Consider the following 21,101-nt stretch of genomic DNA (forward strand, 5'->3'; position numbering starts at 1 on the left):
AGGGTAGGATGAGAGGAGAGTGATGCTCTGTGTATCACTCTGCTCACACTGTGTATCACCCTTTGTTCACTCTTTGTATTACACAAGGTGAGAACAGAGTGATACACAGAGTAATACAAATAGTGATACACAGGGTGATAGAGTGGGAGCAGAGTGATACACAGTCATACCCAGGGTGAGAGCAGGGTGATACACAGAGTGATACACATGGCGAGAGCAGAGTGATACACAGGGTGATACACATAGTGAAACACAGTGAGAGCAGAGTGACACACAGAGTAATACACAGGGTGATACACATAGTGAGAGCAAAGTGATACACAGGGTGATACACATAGTGAGAGCAGAGTGATACACAGGGTGATACACATAGTGAGAGCAAAGTGATACACAGGGTGATACACATAGTGAGAGCAGAGTGATACACAGGGTGATACACATAGTGAGAGCAGAGTGATACACAGGGTGATACACATAGTGAGAGCAAAGTGATACACAGGGTGATACACATAGTGAGAGCAAAGTGATACACAGGGTGATACACATAGTGAGAGCAGAGTGATACACAGGGTGATAACAGGAGCTGAACTGCAGAAACAGTTTAACTTTGACGTTAATCAATGAATTCTAATGGTGATACCTGGCGATGCCTTCAGGTGCATCACGGAACTTCAACCTTTCTTGTTTTCCTCTTTAAATTTCCTGGGTGGTGCTTATATTAACCGCTGATCAATACCGGATCGGTATTGATCAGCGTATCAATCAGCAGTATTGATTGTTCAGTTGCGTGCGCTCAGTGTGTCACTTCCTGTCCGGTACTCACCGGTGGCGTCCACGTTCTGGCACAGCTCAGTCTTGGCCTCGCCGTTGGGCCGGTCGCTGGCTTTGTGGGAGAGGCGGGACGACATGGCGGCGGCTGTGACGATGGCCTTGAAGGAGCGTTTCCTCTTCTGAACGTTGAGCTCCGGGTGGAGGAGGATGACGTAGACTTTAGGAAGGTAGAGCAGCCCCAGAGCCACGGACGCACTCAGGTTCATGGAGATGGTCAATGTGGTGGTCTGGATGTAGAGCTGTAGAGGGTAGAGCAGGACGAGGAGTAGGAGGAAGAAGAGATGGAGGAGCAGGAGTTGGAAGAGGAGGAGCAGGAGGTGGAGGAGCAGGAGGTGGAGGAGCAGGGGGAGAAAGAGGAGGAGCAGGAGGTGGAGGAGCAGGGGAGAAAGAGGAGGAGGAGATGGAGGAGGAAGAAGAGATGGAGGAGGAGTAGGAGGAGGAAGAAGAGATGGAGGAGGAAGAGGAGCAGGAGGTGGAGGAGCAGGGGAGAAAGAGGAGGAGGAGATGGAGGAGGAAGAAGAGATGGAGGAGGAGTAGGAGGAGGAAGAAGAGATGGAGGAGGAGGAAGAGGAGGAAGAGGAGCAGGAGGTGGAGGAGCAGGGGGAGAAAGAGGAGGAGGAGATGGAGGAGGAAGAAGAGATGGAGGAAGAGGAAGAGGAGGAAGAGGAGCAGGAGGTGGAGGAGCAAGATGAGAAATAGGAGGAGGAAGAAGAGGTGGAGGAGAAGGAAGAGGAGGAAGAGGAGCAGGAGTTGGTAGAGGAGGAGCAGGAGCAAGATGAGAAAGAGGAGGAGGAAGAAGAGATAGAGGAGGAGGACGAAGAGGTGGAGGAGAAGGAAGAGGAGGAGGAGGAGCAGGAGTTGGAAGAGGAGGAGCAGGAGGTGGAGGAGCAAGGGGAGAAAGAGGAGGAGGAGATGGAGGAGGAAGAAGAGATGGAGGAGGAAGAGGAGCAGGAGGTGGAGGAGCAAGATGAGAAAGAGGAGGAGGAAGAAGAGATAGAGGAGGAAGAGGAGGAGGAGTACAAAGAGGTGGAGGAGGAGGAAGAGGAGGAGGAGGACAAAGAGGTGGAGGAGGAGGAAGAGGAGGAGGAGGAGCAGAGGAGGTTAAGGATCATATACTGGATCTAAAACAGACACAGTCGAACACTGAGAATCAAACGCTGCTGTCCAGTGGCTCTGATCAACACTGGACAGGTGGAGCAGCAATGGACAGGTGGAGCAACACTGGACAGGTGGAGCAGCAATGGACAGGTGGAGCAGCAATGGACAGGTGGAGCAACACTGGACAGGTGGAGCAGCAATGGACAGGTGGAGCAGCACGGGACAGGTGGGGCAGCAATGGACAGGTGGAGCAGCACGGGACAGGTGGAGCAGCACGGGAAAGGTGGGGCAGCAATGGACAGGTGTAGAACACTGGACAGGTGGAGCAGCATGGGACAGGTGGAGCAGCATGGGACAGGTGGAGCAGGACTGGACAGGTGTAGAACACTGGACAGGTGAAGCAGCACTGGACAGGTGGAGCAGCATGGGACAGGTGGAGCTGTCAGTGGGGCAGCAGGTCAAAATTAAAAAATGAACTAAACACATTTGATTAATTTGTCACATGGAGCGGGAATCGAACCCAGACTCAGTGGGAAGGCCTCCACCACTGGACCACAGTGGAGAGCGAGAGACCTTTAACCAATCCTTTGTTATTTCATCTTTACAACTTTGGAACCTCTTTTTTTAAAAGATGTGAAATGGGTGGAGCCAGCAGGTCTCTGGGTGGAGCCAGCAGGTCTCTGGGTGGAGCCAGCAGGTCTCTGGGTGGAACCAGCAGGTCTCTGGGTGGAGCCAGCAGGTCTCTGGGTGGAGCCAGCAGGTCTCTGGGTGGAGCCAGCAGGTCTCTGGGTGGTGACCCTGACACCACCTTCACCATCTTTACTCTGGAGACTCTGGAAGACGCCCGACTGCAGCTCTGATGGTTTACTGAGGTTCCTTCCTCAGAGCCTCAAGGAACCAGCCAGGGAGAACTCCATCACCTCGTCCTGCTCCATCAGTCCAGCTCCATTATCTCATCCTGCTCCATCAGTCCAGCTCCATTATCTCGTCCTGCTCCATCAGTCCAGCTCCATCACCTCATCTTGCTCCATCAGTCCAGCTCCATCACCTCGTCCTGCTCCATCACCTCACCCTGCTCCATCAGTCCAGCTACATCACCTTGTCCTTCTCCATCATCTCATCCAGCTCCATCAGTCGAGCAACATCACCTCGTCCTGCTCCATCAGTCCAGCTCATCACCTGATCTTGCTCCATCAGTCCAGCAACATCACCTCGTCCTGCTCCAACACCTCACCCTGCTCCATCAGTCCAGCTACATCACCTTGTCCTTCTTCATCACCTCACCCTGCTCCATCAGTCCAGCTCCATCAACTCGTCCTTCTCTATCACCTCTCTATGGTGATGGAGCGGCTGGTGTTCAGCCTCTCTGTGGTGACGGAGGTGACAGAGCAGCTGGTGTTTAGCCTCTCTCTGGTAACGGAGCAGCTGGTGTTCAGCCTCTCTATGGTGACGGAGGTGATGGAGCAGCTGGTGTTCAACCTTTCTGTGGTGACGAAGCGGCTGGTGTTCAGCCTCTTTAAGGTGACGGAGCAGCTGGTGTTCAGCCTCTCTATGGTGACGGAGGTGACAGAGCAGCTGGTGTTTAGCCTCTCTGTGGTGACGGAGGTGACAGAGCAGCTGGTGTTCAGCCTCTCTGTGGTGACGGAGGTGACAGAGCAGCTGGTGTTTAGCCTCTCTGTGGTGACGGAGTGGCTGGTGTTCAGCCTCTCTGTGGTGACGGAGCGGCTGGTGTTCAGCCTCTCTGTGGTGACGGAGCGGCTGGTGTTCAGCCTCTCTATAATGACGGAGCGGCTGGTGTTTAGCCTCTCTATGGTGACGGAGGTGACATAGCAGCTGGTGTTCAGCCTCTCTGTGGTGACGGAGGTGATGGAGCAGCTGGTGTTCAACCTCTCTGTGGGGACGGAGCGGCTGGTGTTCAGCCTCTCTATGGCCCATCAGTTACTATTGCACCAACACCAGCAGGTGAAGCAGCTCTTGTTCACCATCAAACATCTCGTTTCTATTCCTGGGCGGAGGAAGGGAGAAGATCTGAGAGTGAAAAGCTGACGGAGGATAAACTCCGTCCTCCAGAGCTGATCGGAGGGATTTATTCATCCTCCATCAGTTGATTGATCCAGTGTGAGGAAGGAAACACACCTGGGGGCTACAGGGGGCAGCACCGAGCACACACACACACACACACACACACACACACACACACACACACACACACACACACACACACACACACACACACACACACACACACACACACACACACACACACACACACACACACACAGTAACAGAGGGTCTGAGGTGAAGCTCGTTACTCTGATTACTCCGGCAGTCCTCAGATGTTCAGGACTAACAAGCTTCAGGGAAGAAGAAGAAGAACAAACAGTAAACAGCTGGAAATAACAAGAGGAAGGAAACGGAGCATCTTCCTCCTCTAACACCAGATTATAGAGCATCTCCCCCTCTAACATCAGACTATAGAGCAGCTCCCCGACATCAGATTATAGAGCATCTCCCACTCTAACATCAGACTATAGAGCAGCTCCCCGACATCAGATTATAGAGCATCTCCCCCTCTAACATCAGATTATAGAGCATCTCCCCCTAACATCAGACTATAGAGCAGCTCCCCGACATCAGATTATAGAGCATCTCCCCATCTAACATCAGATTATAGAGCAGCTCACCCGACATCAGATTATAGAGCATCTTCCTCCTCTAACACCAGATTATAGAGCATCTCCCCTAACATCAGATTATAGAGCAGCTCCCCTGACATCAGATTATAGAGCAGCCCCTCTGACATCAGATTAGAGAGCATATTCCTCCTCTAACACCAGATTATAGAGCACCTCCCCCTCCAACATCAGATTATAGAGCAGCGCCCCTCTAACATCAGATTATAGAGCAGCTCCCCGACATCAGATTATAGAGCATCGTCCTCCTCTAACACCAGATTATAGAACATCCCCCCTCCAACATCAGATTATAGAGCAGCTCCCCCTCTGACATCAGATTATAGAGCAGCTCCCCCTCTGACGTCAGATTATAGAGCATCTTCCTCCTCTAACACCAGATTATAGAGCACCTCCCCCTCTAACACCAGATTATAGAGCATCTCCCCCTCTAACATCAGATTATAGAGCAGCTCCCCCTCTGACATCAGATTATAGAGCAGCGGAGGAGGAGCGGAGAGAAGGAGGAGCAGAGAGGAGGAGGAGCGGAGAGGAGGAGCAGAGAGGAGGAGGAGCAGGGAGGAGGAGGAGCAGGGAGGAGGACGAGCGGAGTGAAGGAGGAGCAGAGAGGAGGAGGAGCAGAGTGAAGGAGGAGCAAAGAGAAGGAGGAGCAGAGAGGAGGAGGAGCAGAGTGAAGGAGGAGCAGAGAGAAGGAGGAGCAGAGTGAAGGAGGAGCAGAGAGGAGGAGGAGCAGAGAGGAGGAGGAGCAGGGAGAAGGAGGAGCAGAGAGGAGGAGGAGCAGAGTGAAGGAGGAGCAGAGAGGAGGAGGAGCAGAGTGAAGGAGGAGCAGAGAGAAGGAGGAGCAGAGAGGAGGAGGAGCAGAGAGAAGGAGGAGCAAAGAGGAGGAGGAGCAGAGAGGAGGAGGAGCAGAGAGAAGGAGGAGCAGAGTGAAGGAGGAGCAGAGAGGAGGAGGAGCAGAGAGGAGGAGGAGCAGGGAGAAGGAGGAGCAGAGTGAAGGAGGAGCGGAGAGGAGGAGGAGCAGAGAGGAGGAGGAGCAGAGTGAAGGAGGAGCAGAGTGAAGGAGGAGCAGAGAGGAGGAGGAGCAGGGAGGAGGAGCAGAGAGGAGGACGAGCAGGGAGGAGGAGGAGCAGAGAGGAGGAGGAGCAGAGAGGAGGAGGAGCGGAGAGAGCCCCGCCCACTTGTCAGGTTAACTAATAAGGGGCGATCGAGGCTCAGCGGGAGAGTTGGTCGTCCAATAACTGGAGGGTTGGTGGTTCGAATCCCACTCATTGTCGTTGTGTCCATGAGCAAGGCACTTTACCCACATTGCCTCATATGAATGGTGCATGAATGTTGGTGGTGGAGGAGGGGTGTCAGCAGCCCCAGGGCCGCTGTGGCTACAACGTAGCTTAGCATCACTGGTGGGACTGGCGCTTTAAGTCAACGCGAAGAAAGTGTAAATCCAAGCCATTCATTTTGTTATTAACTCCACCCCCAGCTGTCAGTAGGTTAGCCCCGCCCCCCAGCTGTCAGAAGGTTAGCCCCGCCCCCCAGCTGTCAGTAGGTTAGCCCCGCCCCCCAGCTGTCAGTAGGTTAGTCCCGCCCTCGGCTGTCAGTAGGTTAGCCCCGCCCCCCAGCTGTCAGAAGGTTAGCCCCGCCCCCAGCTGTCAGTAGGTCAGCCCCGCCCCCCAGCTGTCAGTAGGTTAGCCCCGCCCCCCAGCTGTCAGAAGGTTAGCCCCGCCCCCCAGCTGTCAGTAGGTTAGTCCCGCCCTCGGCTGTCAGTAGGTTAGCCCCGCCCCCCAGCTGTCAGAAGGTTAGCCCCGCCCCCCAGCTGTCAGTAGGTCAGCCCCGCCCCCCAGCTGTCAGAAGGTTAGTCCCGCCCTCGGCTGTCAGTAGGTTAGCCCCGCCCCCCAGCTGTCAGTAGGTTAGCCCCGCCCCCCAGCTGTCAGTAGATTAGTCCCGCCCCCGGCTGTCAGTAGGTTAGCCCCGCCCCCCAGCTGTCAGTAGGTTAGCCCCGCCCCCCAGCTGTCAGTAGATTAGTCCCGCCCTCGGCTGTCAGTAGGTTAGCCCCGCCCCCCAGCTGTCAGTAGATTAGTCCCGCCCTCGGCTGTCAGTAGGTTAGCCCCGCCCCCCAGCTGTCAGTAGGTTAGTCCCGCCCTCGGCTGTCAGTAGGTTAGCCCCGCCCCCCAGCTGTCAGTAGGTTAGCCCCGCCCCCCAGCTGTCAGTAGGTTAGTCCCGCCCTCGGCTGTCAGTAGGTTAGCCCCGCCCCCCAGCTGTCAGTAGATTAGTCCCGCCCTCGGCTGTCAGTAGGTTAGCCCGCCCCCCAGCTGTCAGTAGGTTAGCCCCGCCCCCCAGCTGTCAGTAGATTAGTCCCGCCCTCGGCTGTCAGTAGGTTAGCCCCGCCCCCCAGCTGTCAGTAGGTTAGCCCCGCCCCCCAGCTGTCAGTAGATTAGTCCCGCCCTGGGCTGTCAGTAGGTTAGCCCCGCCCCCCAGCTGTCAGTAGATTAGTCCCGCCCTCGGCTGTCAGTAGGTTAGCCCCGCCCCCCAGCTGTCAGTAGGTTAGCCCCGCCCCCCTGGCTCTCACCTTCTCTGCGGACTGCGCTGTGCTGAAGAAGATGGGGATGAAGGCCAGCCACACGATGCAGGTGGTGTACATGGTGAAGCCGATGGGTTTGGCCTCGTTGAAGCTCTCCGGCACGCCGCGCGTCTTGATGGCGTAGACGGTGCAGGTCACCATCAGCAGGATGCTGTATCCCAGCGAGCAGATGATCTGCAGGTCTGTGATGTCACACTTCAGCACGCCGTGCGCCAGTCCGGGGTCCAGGGTCTTCTGCTCGTCGTAGTCCACCACCGTGTTGGGCGGGTCCACGCCGAACCACACCAGCACGCCCAGCAGCTGCACGGAGATCAAGGCGGAGGCGATGGCGAGCTGAGAGGTGGGGCTGATCAGCCGCGGCGCCGCCGCCGACCTCTTGCCCTGCTCGAAGATGCGGTAGATGCGGTTGGTCTTGGTGAGCAGCGCGGCGTAGCTGATGCACATGCCCAGACCCAGGAAGATGCGGCGCAGCGAGCACACGCCCACGTCCGGCCGGGCGATCATCAGGAAGGTGATGATGTAGCAGAGGAAGATGCCGGTGAGCAGCACGTAGCTCAGCTCGCGGCCCGACGCGCGCACGATGGGCGTGTCGTTGTGGCGCACGAAGGTGACCACGACGAAGACGGTGGCCGCGATGCCCAGCACGGCCAGGAGGACGGGGACCAGCGCCCAGGGCGAGCTCCACTGCAGCTGCACCACGGGGATGGGCGTGCAGGCGGAGCGGTTGGTGCTGGGGCGCATGTTGTAGGCGCACAGCTTGCAGGTGAAGTCGTCCAGCTGGTACTGGTAGCCGTCGCAGGCCTCGCAGTGCCAGCAGCACGCCATGCCCTTCACCACCTTCTTCCTCTCGCCCGGCCGGCACGGCAGGCTGCACACCGACAGGGGCACTTCCTGCTGGCCACCGGGCCACTGCAGCTCCTCCACCTGCAGGACAGGAAGGACACCATCAGCTGACGGGATAGGCATACACCGTCAGCAGGAGCAGGAGGAGGAGCAGGAGGAGGAGGAGGAGGAGGAGGAGGAGGAGGAGGAGGAGCAGGAGGAGGAGGAGGAGGAGGAGGAGCAGGAGCAGGAGGAGGAGCAATGGGAGGAGCAGGAGCAGGAGGAGGAGGAGCAATAGGAGGAGCAGGAGCAGGAGCAGGAGGAGGAGGAGCAATAGGAGGAGCAGGAGCAGGAGCAGGAGCAGGAGGAGGAGGAGCAATAGGAGGAGCAGGAGCAGGAGGAGGAGGAGCAATAGGAGGAGCAGGAGCAGGAGGAGGAGCAGGAGGAGGAGGAGCAATAGGAGGAGCAGGAGCAGGAGGAGGAGCAATGGGAGGAGCAGGAGCAGGAGCAGGAGCAGGAGGAGCAGGAGCAGGAGGAGGAGGAGGAGGAGCAATGGGAGGAGCAGGAGCAGGAGGAGGAGCAGGAGGAGGAGGAGGAGGAGGAGGAGGAGGAGGAGCAGGAGGAGGAGGAGGACGAGGAGGAGCAGGAGCAGGAGGAGGAGCAATGGGAGGAGCAGGAGCAGGAGGAGGAGCAGGAGCAGGAGGAGGAGCAATGGGAGGAGCAGGAGCAGGAGGAGGAGCAGGAGCAGGAGGAGGAGGAGGAGGAGGAGGAGGAGCAATAGGAGGAGCAGGAGGAGGAGCAGGAGCAGGAGCAGGAGCAGGAGGAGGAGCAATGGGAGGAGCAGGAGCAGGAGGAGGAGCAGGAGCAGGAGGAGCAGGAGCAGGAGGAGGAGCAGGAGGAGGAGCAGGAGGAGGAGCAGGAGGAGGAGGAGCAATGGGAGGAGCAGGAGCAGGAGGAGGAGGAGCAATAGGAGGAGCAGGAGGAGGAGCAGGAGCAGGAGCAGCAGGAGGAGGAGGAGCAATGGGAGGAGCAGGAGCAGGAGGAGGAGCAGGAGGAGGAGCAATGGGAGGAGCAGGAGCAGTAGCAGGAGCAGGAGGAGGAGGAGCAATGGGCAGAGCAGGAGCAGCAGGAGGAGGAGGAGCAATGGGAGGAGCAGGAGAGGGAGGAGGAAGGAGGAGCAATGGGAGGAGCAGGAGCAGGAGCAGGAGGAGGAGGAGCAATAGGAGGAGCAGGAGCAGGAGGAGGAGGAGGAGTAGCAATAGGAGGAGCAGGAGGAGGAGGAGGAGCAATGGGAGGAGCAGGAGCAGGAGCAGGAGCAGGAGGAGGAGGAGCAATAGGAGGAGCAGGAGCAGGAGCAGGAGGAGGAGGAGCAATAGGAGGAGCAGGAGCAGGAGCAGGAGCAGGAGCAGGAGGAGGAGGAGCAATAGGAGGAGCAGGAGCAGGAGCAGGAGGAGGAGGAGCAATAGGAGGAGCAGGAGCAGGAGGAGGAGCAGGAGGAGGAGGAGCAATAGGAGGAGCAGGAGCAGGAGGAGGAGCAATGGGAGGAGCAGGAGCAGGAGCAGGAGGAGGAGGAGGAGAAGGAGCAGCGTTTCCTCCGTGGACACTGTGACAGTTTTCCAAAGGTTCCACCTCAGAGCTCCATACTGACAAATACTCCTTTCCCTCCTCCTCCAGGTGCAGTTCACTGTTCAGCCTCCAGGGGGCGATTCTCCAGAAGTTATTGTTCAGAGCCTCAGAGATCGATCTACACACTGTTGCTATGGAGACGTTTTTTTGGCCTTGAGGGGCTGCAGAGTGACGGAGACTCAGTTCATCACTGCAGATGCAGTTTTCATGTGTTCATGTCTGTTATTCACACGTACGACAGAAGAAGAAGCTTTTTGAGCAACAATTAGCGTTCTTGGAGCCTGGGGGGAGGGATCAGTGAACGCCTCACTCCTGTCAGTGGTCAGTGAACGCCTCACTCCAGTCAGTGGTCAGTGAACGCCTCACTCCAGTCAGTGAATGACTCACTCCAGTTGGTGAATTCCTCACTCCAGTCAGTGGTCAGTGAACGCCTCACTCCAGTCAGTGGTCAGTGAACGCCTCACTCCAGTCAGTGAATGACTCACTCCAGTTGGTGAATTCCTCACTCCAGTCAGTGGTCAGTGAACGCCTCACTCCAGTCAGTGGTCAGTGAATTCCTCACTCCAGTCAGTGGTCAGTGAACGACTCACTCCGGTAAGTGGTCAGTGAACGCCTCACTCCAGTCAGTGGTCAGTGAATGCCTCACTCCAGTCAGTGGTCAGTGAACGCCTCACTCCTGTCAGTGGTCAGTGAACGCCTCACTCCAGTCAGTGAATGACTCACACCAGTTGGTGAATTCCTCACTCCAGTCAGTGGTCAGTGAACGCCTCACTCCAGTCAGTGGTCAGTGAACGCCTCACTCCAGTCAGTGGTCAGTGAATGACTCACTCCAGTCAGTGGTCAGTGAACGACTCACTTCAGTCGGTGGTAAGTAAACGACTCACTCCAGTCAGTGAACGCCTCACTCCAGTCAGTGAATGACTCACTCCAGTTAGTGAATTCCTCACTCCAGTCAGTGGTCAGTGAATTCCTCACTCCAGTCAGTGGTCAGTGAATGACTCACTCCAGTCAGTGGTCAGTGAACGACTCACTTCAGTCGGTGGTAAGTAAACGACTCACTCCAGTCAGTGAACGCCTCACTCCAGTCAGTGAATGACTCACTCCAGTTAGTGAATTCCTCACTCCAGTCAGTGGTCAGTGAACGCCTCACTCCTGTCAGTGGTCAGTGAACGCCTCACTCCAGTCAGTGAATGACTCACACCAGTTGGTGAATTCCTCACTCCAGTCAGTGGTCAGTGAACGCCTCACTCCAGTCAGTGGTCAGTGAATGACTCACTCCAGTCAGTGGTCAGTGAACGACTCACTTCAGTCGGTGGTAAGTAAACGACTCACTCCAGTCAGTGAACGACTCACTCCAGTCAGTGAATGACTCACTCCAGTTAGTGAATTCCTCACTCCAGTCAGTGGTCAGTGAATTCCTCACTCCAGTCAGTGGTCAGTGAACGACTCACTCCAGTCAGTGGTCAGTGAACGACTCACTTCAGTCGGTGGTAAGTAAACGACTCACTCCAGTCAGTGAACGCCTCACTCCAGTCAGTGAATGACTCACTCCAGTTAGTGAATTCCTCACTCCAGTCAGTGGTCAGTGAACGACTCACTCCAGTCAGTGGTCAGTGAATGACTCACTCCAGTTAGTGAATTCCTCACTCCAGTCAGTGGTCAGTGAATTCCTCACTCCAGTCAGTGGTCAGTGAACGACTCACTTCAGTCGGTGGTCAGTAAACGACTCACTCCAGTCAGTGAACGCCTCACTCCAGTCAGTGAACGACTCACTCCAGTCAGTGGTCAGTGAATGGCTCACTTCAGTCGGTGGTCAGTAAACGACTCACTCCAGTCAGTGAACGACTCACTTCAGTCGGTGGTCAGTAAACGACTCACTCCAGTCAGTGAACGACTCACTCCGGTCAGTGAACGCCTCACTCCAGTCAGTGGTATAAAGCATCTTGTCCGTCACGTCGTCTCTACATGAAGGCTCTGGTCTGTGATTCCACTGAGACTCACATTGAGCTGCAGACTGTCCGTCCATTGTCCGATCACACGGTACCCCAGCCCGCTCACGTTGTTCCACTGGTACTGGAACAGGTCGTAACGTCCCGGAGCGTCTCCGTTACGGTTGAATGTCACCGAGGTGCCGGCACTGCCTGCAGAGGACGAGACACCTGTCAGTGACGGGACTGCCAGAACCAGACCCGGTACCAGCAAAACCAGACCGGCACCAGCAGGAGCAGACCCAGTATCAGCAGAACCAGACCTGGTACCGCCAGAACCAGACTGGCACTGGCAGAACCAGACAAGTACTGCCAGAACCAGACCCTGTAGTGCCAGAACCAGACCCTGTAGTGCCAGAACCATACCTGGTATTGCCAGAACCAGATCCGGATCCACCGACTTTTAAGAAGTAATTAGATAAAATCTGAAACCTGTTCCGTGGCTCCACACCCAGAGAGTGTCTGTGAACCGTGAGTGGATGGAATCACTAGACGGGTGGATGAGACGGGTGGATGAGATGAGTGGATGAGATGAGTGGATGAGACGAGTGGATGAGACGGGTGGATGAGATGGGTGGATGAGATGGGTGGATGAGATGGGTGGATGAGATGAGTGGATGATATGGGTGGATGAGATGAGTGGATGAGATGAGTGGATGAGATGAGTGGATGAGATGGGTGGATGAGATGAGTGGATGAGACGGGTGGATGAGATGAGTGGATGAGATGAGTGGATGAGACGAGTGGATGAGACGGGTGGATGAGATGGGTGGATGAGATGAGTGGATGAGATGAGTGGATGAGACGAGTGGATGAGACGGGTGGATGAGATGAGTGGATGAGATGAGTGGATGAGATGAGTGGATGAGACGGGTGGATGAGATGAGTGGATGAGATGAGTGGATGAGACGAGTGGATGAGACGGGTGGATGAGATGGGTGGATGAGATGAGTGGATGAGATGGGTGGATGAGATGAGTGGATGAGATGAGTGGATGAGATGGGTGGATGAGATGAGTGGATGAGATGGGTGGATGAGATGAGTGGATGAGATGGGTGGATGAGATGGGTGGATGAGATGGGTGGATGAGATGAGTGGATGAGACGAGTGGATGAGACGGGTGGATGAGATGGGAGGATGAGACGGGTGGATGAGACGGGTGGATGAGATGAGTGGATGAGATGGGTGGATGAGACGGGTGGATGAGATGAGTGGATGAGATGGGTGGATGAGATGAGTGGATGAGACGGGTGGATGAGATGGGTGGGTGGATGAGATGAGTGGATGAGATGAGTGGATGAAATGAGTGGATGAGACGGGTGGATGAGATGGGTGGGTGGATGAGATGAGTGGATGAGATGGGTGGGTGGATGAGATGAGTGGATGAGATGAGTGGATGAGACGGGTGGATGAGATGGGTGGGTGGATGAGATGAGTGGATGAGATGGGTGGATGAGACGAGTGGGTGAGACGGGTGGATGAGATGGGTGGATGAGATGAGTGGATGAGATGAGTGGATGAGACGGGTGGATGAGATGGGTGGATGAGACGAGTGGATGAGATGAGTGGATGAGATGAGTGGATGAGATGAGTGGGTGAGACGGGTGGATGAGACGGGTGGATGAGATGAGTGGATGAGATGAGTGGATGAGACGAGTGGATGAGACGGGTGGATGAGATGGGTGGATGAGTGTGCTGGCCCTGGTTGCCCTGACAGGACTCACCGTTGAAGCTGACAGTGCGGATGTACCTCAGCAGCTTCTTGCCCCCGGCTGCCTCCATGTCGGGGCAGATGCCGGAGCCCTGGGGGCAAAGGTCACGCTGCATGTTGTGGAGAGCGTGAGCCATGGAGTACACCGCATCGATGACGAACTGCACCTTCCCCTCCTGCTCGTACCTGGAGTCCAATCCGATTCGCTCCTGGCCTGAGAGAGAGGAAGAGCTGATCACCTTCATCATCATCATCATCATCATCATCTTCTTCATCATGATCCTTTACTGAGTGTGTGTGTGTGACTGTACTTTCAGTACTAAAACTAACAACAGCACCAACTAGTGGACCTGCAGGAAAACACCTTGTTTTTAGTTCCTGTCGTTGGGCGGAGTCCGTCTCTACGCTCTCGGTACCGACCCGTCCGGACGTCCATCAAATCACAAATTTTACAAAAAGCTTTAAGTTTTGGTTTCAATCAAACTTTGTATAAAGCGGTGACTCTACTTCCTGTCTCCACCGACGCTCTGACAGGAACCTTTCCTCGGTGGTGTGAAGACTTCAACATTGTATTGGGTGTGTTTGATTTGTCCAAAGGAAGCAGCAGATTTTTATTTCACTGGATGGTGCCCGTTGCCACGGTAACCACACAGTGAAAACGTACAAATCATTTGTTGACTGGATCCGAGTGAAACGAGAGAAAGTAGGGAAACATTCTGCCGACGTCTCTGAATCAGCAGCTTCACCTCCCGCAGGCGCCGAGCAACGAATCAAACGCACCCTGATGTGTCGTTAGTGTCGACTCATCAATAATACATCAGCTGCTGAAACCAAACTACAAACATTGTGCAGGCAATTCCAACCACCAAGTGACGCACAGGGCAACAAGGCAACAGGGCAACAGGGCAATGACCCAGCAACCCAGTAATGTAGCATCGCAGCAACGCAACAAGGCAGCAACACAACAAGGCAACAGGGCAACAGGGCAATGACCCAGCAACCCAGTAATGTAGCATCACAGCAACACAACAAGGCAACAGGGCAATGACCCAGCAACCCAGTAATGTAGCATTGCAGCAAGGCAACAAGGCAGCAACACAACAAGGCAACAAGGCAACAGGGCAATGACCCAGCAACCCAGTAATGTAGCATCGCAGCAAGGCAACAAGGCAGCAACACAACAAGGCAACAGGGCAACAGGGCAATGACCCAGCAACCCAGTAATGTAGCATCACAGCAACACAACAAGGCAACAGGGCAATGACCCAGCAACCCAGTAATGTAGCATTGCAGCAAGGCAACAAGGCAGCAACACAACAAGGCAACAAGGCAACAGGGCAATGACCCAGCAACCCAGTAATGTCGCATCACAGCAACGCAACAAGGCAGCAACACAACAAGGCAACAAGGCAACAGGGCAATGACCCAGCAACCCAGTAATGTCGCATCACAGCAACGCAACAAGGCAACAGGGCAACAATAGAACAATGTGGCAATGCAACAATGCAGCAACACCAGTATTGCAACAACTCAGGAAAGCAACAACGTGGCAATGGAACAACACAATAATTCAACCACACACACACACACACACACACACACACACACACACACACACACACACACACACACACACACACACACACACACACACACACACACTGACCGGTGCACTTGCGGCTGCTGTCCTCCTTCCTGGACGAGCTCATCAGTTTGCAGTTGAAGTTTTCCTCCCAGAACTCGGCGAACCAAACGTTCCTGCGGTTGTTTTCCAGCGTCCGAGACGAGAAGTAGGAGTCGAAACCTGCAAGACAGAGCAGAGGGCTCATTACCCAGGGACCTGCTCCTGCTGCTGCTCCTGCTGCTCCTGCTGCTCCTCCTGGTATCACGGTGACTGTCAAAATAAAAGTACCAAGTTGGATTGTTATTAAGTTTATTTATTTAAAACAGGGACAACGCATATTGATCAACATGTAAATATCAAGATTATAGCCAACGGCTGATCTCCATCTTTAGTCCCTTTGGCAGGTTCGGTGTCAACAACAGGAAGAAGAAGAGTTTGGCTTCATGGCCAGAATGAGCAGGAGGACGAAGTCCAGAGACAAACGGTTCCTTGAGACACGATAGGACAGAAAAGAAAAGAGAAAAAGAACCAAACAATGGAACCGTGCAGTGGATCATAGAACCTCCAGACCGCGGCTCAGGGCACCACACCTACTTCACGAGTGTTAAATACTAAGATGAGACATCAAAGAGCTGATTGAAGTGTTAAAGTGCTCCATGTGTAACTATATAAAGTACTATTTTAAATACAAATTAATTAAATACTAGCAACGGCAATTATAAGAGAATTTTAGAAATGTAAAGTGTGTCTTGCTTTGCCGCAGCCCAAATACCTAAAAAGTACACAGTGAAAATATTGATGGGGTAGAGGGAGTAGTAGTAAGGACAATAAAAGCTGTGATGTTTACGTATGTACTCAGTAAAAACTGCTGATGGTACCGCAACAAATAGGTAAAAGTAGGAAAATACAGCCGCCGGCCAGCTCAGCTGGGAGAGCATGAGACGCTCATTCTCAAGGTAGAGGGTCCATGTCCCATCTCAAGGTAGAGGGTCCATGTCCCATCTCAAGGTAGAGGGTCCATGTCCCATCTCAAGGTAGAGGGTTCATGTCCCATCTCAAGGTAGAGGGCTCATGTCCCATCTCAAGGTAGAGGGTCCATGTCCCATCTCAAGGTAGAGGGTCCATGTTCCATCTCAAGGTAGAGGGCTCATGTCCCATCTCAAGGTAGAGGGCTCATGTCCCACGCCGGGCTCCACCTTCCTGTGGGCTCTCCACCTGCAGGAAGGTTCTTAATGGGTCAATGTGATCTGGGTGATGGTGCTCAGACTGACACCACCACCACCCGGAAACAGATAAGATGGATGGATGGATGGATGGATGGATGGATGGATGGATGGATGGATGGAGGGGTATATACACAGGTTTAGGCACAGCTGTGACAACAGTGTTGTTCTTTCAATAGCCAAGCTTTAAGATGTTTGGTAGAGGAGGTCAGAGGAGGTCAGAGGAGGTCAGAGGAGGTCAGAGGAGGTCAGAGGAGGTCAGAGGAGTCCGGAGTTCACGTATTATTTGGTATGGAATTCAGCAGTGTCCTCAGTCACCTCTAGAACCAGCTCAATCACCTAGAATCAGCTCAGTCACCTCTAGAACCAGCTCAATCACCTAGATCCAGCTCAGTCACCTCTAGAACCAGCTCAACCACCTCTAGAACCAGCTCAGTCACCTCTAGAACCAGCTCAGTCACCCGTAGAACCAGCCCAGTCACCTAGAACCAGCTCTTGTTGATCTGTTTGAGTTTCTTTTCACAGGTTCTTGTAAAGGAGGAGGTTCTAGTGTCGCTGTGTTTCACAACGTTCCAGCTCAAACACTCATGTTTTAATGTCTGACAGTGACGGTACGTTGTTGTTTTTTTATCTAGAACTTCCAGAGCTTCTTTATAAACGCTTTCACTGGTCTTACAGGCCGATGTCCAGCTCGGGAGGCAATAGGACATGTGTGACATCATCGCTGGCTGAAGAGCTGGATTGGTTCTAACACAGCTAAAGTTGGACGGGGGGAACTTAGTTCTATTCAGTGTTTCTGATTTGTCGTTTACAAAGCAGTTGTGGGTCAAGAGTGATTCCTCGGTATTTAAACTCTAGTACCACCTCACTTGTTTTACCTTGGACAGAAACGTTGGGATCACTGTCAGTACTTGCTCTTTTTGAGGAGTACATACACACAGTCGTGGATATGTTCAAGTACCGTTGGGATTTCTCAAGCCAGTTATACACATTTGTCATGTGTCAGTTCCTGCGCAGTGTGTATTTTATCCTTTGCATGGACATACAGAACAGCATCATCAGCATACATTTGGCAGGGGACATTTGGCAGGGGACATTTGGCAGGGGACATTTGGGGGACGGCGAGGCAGATCATTTAGAAACAAGCTGAAAAGCAGTGGACCGAGCACTGACCCCTGCGGTACCCCAGATGGTTGTTAGGTGATGTTGTCTTCATGTCCTGTGTCCTGACACACGGGGAGACGTTAAAGCTGGACACTTTGGTCCACAGTGTCTGCTGGGTAATGCTGAGATGGACCGAAACAGAACCAACAACCCGCCTGCATCCAGCTTTGATTCGATGGCGTCTCAGCAGAATGATGTTTGTTAAGATGACCTAACCAGGGCTCCTCAGCAGGCGGGAGGCCGCCGTCCGGCCGGCGCCGGCCCTTCAGCTGCACATCAAGGTGAGACAAAGTGGAATTCGTGGTCAGAAAATGTGCTGCTCTAACTAGTTTGGACCTCATCCCACACCGTAGTCGGAGCCGGCGTCTGTGCCTGTCTGACGTAGTTACGTCAACGCTGCTCTGCTCGGACGTCCACGGGTTTCAGTTTAACGACCCGCCAAGTAAAGTCAAGATTAAACTAAGAACCAACCTGAGCTGCAGCGTGAAAAAGCTTCAGTTGATCTGTGACCGGACTGAACGGGTTAGTTTATATAACCAACCCATACCAGATTCAGCTGGACTCTGACTGGACTGAACGGGTTAGTTTATATAACCAACCCATACCAGATTCAGCTGGACTCTGACTGGACTGAACGGGTTAGTTTATATAACCGACCCATACCAGATTCAGCTGGACTCTGACTGGACTGAACGGGTTAGTTTATATAACCGACCCATACCAGATTCAGCTGGACTCTGACTGGACTGAACGGGTTAGTTTATATAACCGACCCATACCAGATTCAGCTGGACTCTGACTGGACTGAACGGGTTAGTTTATATAACCGACCCATGTTTGACCTGCAGCAGACCCGAGCGGAGTGACGTTGCGTATCGTAGTTTTCTTTCATTAATCTGTCAGGAATGTGCTGAGTCAGGAGAATTGGTTCTATTAGTTGTGGGTTCTGCTGTGAGAGACGTGAGCAGCCGCCCAGGGCTCAATCTGTGAAGGAGCAGCAGAGGACATGAGAACCACGTCTCAGGTGTGTCTGGTGGAGGCGGGTGTTCCACCGGGGGGGACACAGGTCAGGTCAGCAACTGGGTTTCTATATATACAGTGTATGACTCCACCCCCCTGTGACTCCACCCCCTCATGACTCCACCCCTCATGACGCCACCCCCTGTGACTCCACCCCTCATGACTCCACCCCCTCATGACCCCCCCCCCCTCATGACTCCACCCCCCCATGACTCCCCCCCCATGACTCCACCCCCCATGACCCCCCCCCCCCCATGACTCCACCCCCCCATGACTCCCCCCCCATGACCCCACCCCCATGACTCCACCCCCCCAGTTCTTCTCCCAGCAGCTACTGAACAGTGGACACCCTCCAGAGCGCTCAGCATTCAGAGAACCTCCATGGAGTTGATGAGAGAGGAGGATGCTGCAGGGAGCGAATGCTGACACTCTGTAGAACACATCAACACATCACTACTAATCCACACGCTCAGTTACTAACTTCACCAGTACAGCTGGTTCTTCATCTTCCTGAAGATTCATTGGAACCAAAAAGAAGTTCAGGAACATGAGGAACGTCAGAACCATTCCAGAACCATCTTCACATGCATTAGGTCACAGTAAGAAGTCAGGAACTCCTGGTGCTGATGTGGAAACACCTTAAAGCAAGTTTTACTGTCTGTAGTACTGCGAGTAGAAGGGTGGAGGATTGGGTGGAGGATTGGGTGGAGGATTGGGTGGAGGATTGAGTGGAGGATTGGGTGGAGGATTGAGTGGAGGATTGAGTGGAGGATTGGGTGGAGGATTGGGTGGAGGATTGGGTGGAGGATTGGGTGGAGGATTGGGTGGAGGATTGAGTGGAGGATTGGGTGGAGGATTGGGTGGAGGAGTGTTCTTCACCTCTGATCTCTGACTTAAAGAAACAGACGTTCTGATTCAACACATCAGAGGAATGTCCTCGTCTCATCACTTCTCTCTCTGATTGGTCCGTCAATTCATCCATTTAGTTTATTTGGCTTCTAACTGGTGTACTATCATAACAATTACAACGATAGTAGTAATAAGTTTATTTCTACAGCAGTTTTTATACTTCAAATGATGAAATGAGAAGAGAAACCAAAGCAGCAGTTTTGTAATTTAAGAAGTAATAAAGAGTAAATCTCTCCTGTCTCAGAGTGTAAATAAGGAGATAGTTGGTTTTGCGAGTACTTTTTTGATTTTACTTTTATCAAGAGTACTTTTCATGTGACCCTCAACAACTTTGAAACTCCCAGGCTCCAATTATTACTACAACCACCTTGACTGCTACTACTATAGTAATAATGATGATAATAACAATGATAATAGTAATAATGATGATAATAACAATGATAATAGTAATAATGATGATAATAACAATGATAATGGTTATAATGATGATAATAACAATGATAATGGTTATAATGATGATAATAACAATGATAATAGTAATAATGATGATAATAACAATGATAATAGTAATAATGATGATAATAACAATGATAATGGTAATAATGATGATAATGGTAATAATGATGATAATAACAATGATAATGATAATAACAATGATAATGGTCATAATGATGATAATGGTTATAATGATGATAATAACAATGATAATGGTTATAATGATGATAATAACAATGATAATAGTAATAATGATGATAATAACAATGATAATAGTAATAATGATGATAATAACAATGATAATGGTAATAATGATGATAATGGTAATAATGATGATAATAACAATGATAATGGTAATAATGATGATAATAACAATGATAATAGTAATAATGGTAACAGGAGCTAACATTTGATATGAAAACAACTTTTACTGACGTCGTGCAAAAAACCTGCTGCTCTGACCTGCTGCTCTAACCTCTGACCTGCTGCTCTGACCTCTGACCTGCTGCTCTGACCTGCTGCTCTGACCTCTGACCTGCTGCTCTGACCTCTGACCTGCTGCTCTGACGGGCTGCTCTAACCTCTGACCTGCTGCTCTGACCTCTGACCTGCTGCTCTGACCTCTGACCTGCTGCTCCGACCTGCTGCTCTAACCTCTGACCTGCTGCTCTGACCTCTGACCTGCTGCTCTGACCTGCTGCTCTAACCTCTGACCTGCTGCTCTGACCTGCTGCTCTGACCTCTGACCTGCTGCTCTGACCTGCTGCTCTGACCTCTGACCTGCTGCTCTAACCTCTGACCTGCTGCTCTGACCTCTGACCTGCTGCTCTGACCTGCTGCTCTAACCTCTGACCTGCTGCTCTGACCTCTGACCTGCTGCTCTAACCTCTGACCTGCTGCTCTGACCTGCTGCTCTGACCTCTGACCTACTGCTCTGACCTGCTGCTCTAACCTCTGACCTGCTGCTCTGACCTACTGCTCTGACCTCTGACCTGCTGCTCTGACCTGCTGCTCTGGGTTTGGCCCTCAGGGGGAATAATTCAGGACCCTGCTCTACAATTTAATCCGCTATTATTCTTTCCATGACTTTGGAGACTGCTGGAAGTATGCTTATTGGTCTGTAGTTACGATGACTGTCAAAATAAAGCTACTAAATTGGATTATAATTATGGTGACTGTCAAAATAAAGCTTCTAAATTGGTTATTACGATGAATCCATAGAGCAATAAGAGAAAACCAGAGTTAATCCTGAAGTTACCTGGATAAGAGAAAACCAGAGTTAATCCTGAACTTGTGTGAGAATGTGTGTCAGCGAGTGGGTG

The 21,101-nt window shown here is 52.8% G+C and overlaps 1 protein-coding gene across 1 annotated transcript in view; it reads right to left on the minus strand.

Moving 5' to 3' along the window:
* Window positions 1-21,101, minus strand: part of LOC308128313 (metabotropic glutamate receptor 7-like) — a gene marked incomplete at both ends in the record, with an annotated part of 38,485 nt that overhangs the window by 1,366 nt on the left and 16,018 nt on the right. The window contains 5 exons of the mRNA XM_080494019.1: window positions 824-1,070; window positions 7,186-8,121; window positions 11,647-11,786; window positions 13,358-13,558; window positions 15,011-15,148. Of these exons, the coding sequence (XP_080350145.1) occupies window positions 824-1,070; window positions 7,186-8,121; window positions 11,647-11,786; window positions 13,358-13,558; window positions 15,011-15,148 (1,662 nt within the window). The remainder of the gene's footprint in view (window positions 1-823; window positions 1,071-7,185; window positions 8,122-11,646; window positions 11,787-13,357; window positions 13,559-15,010; window positions 15,149-21,101) is intronic.

The sequence above is a fragment of the Lipophrys pholis genome (assembly GCF_963383615.2).
Source record: "Lipophrys pholis genome assembly, contig: SCAFFOLD_50, whole genome shotgun sequence".
Lineage (NCBI taxonomy): Eukaryota > Metazoa > Chordata > Actinopteri > Blenniiformes > Blenniidae > Lipophrys > Lipophrys pholis.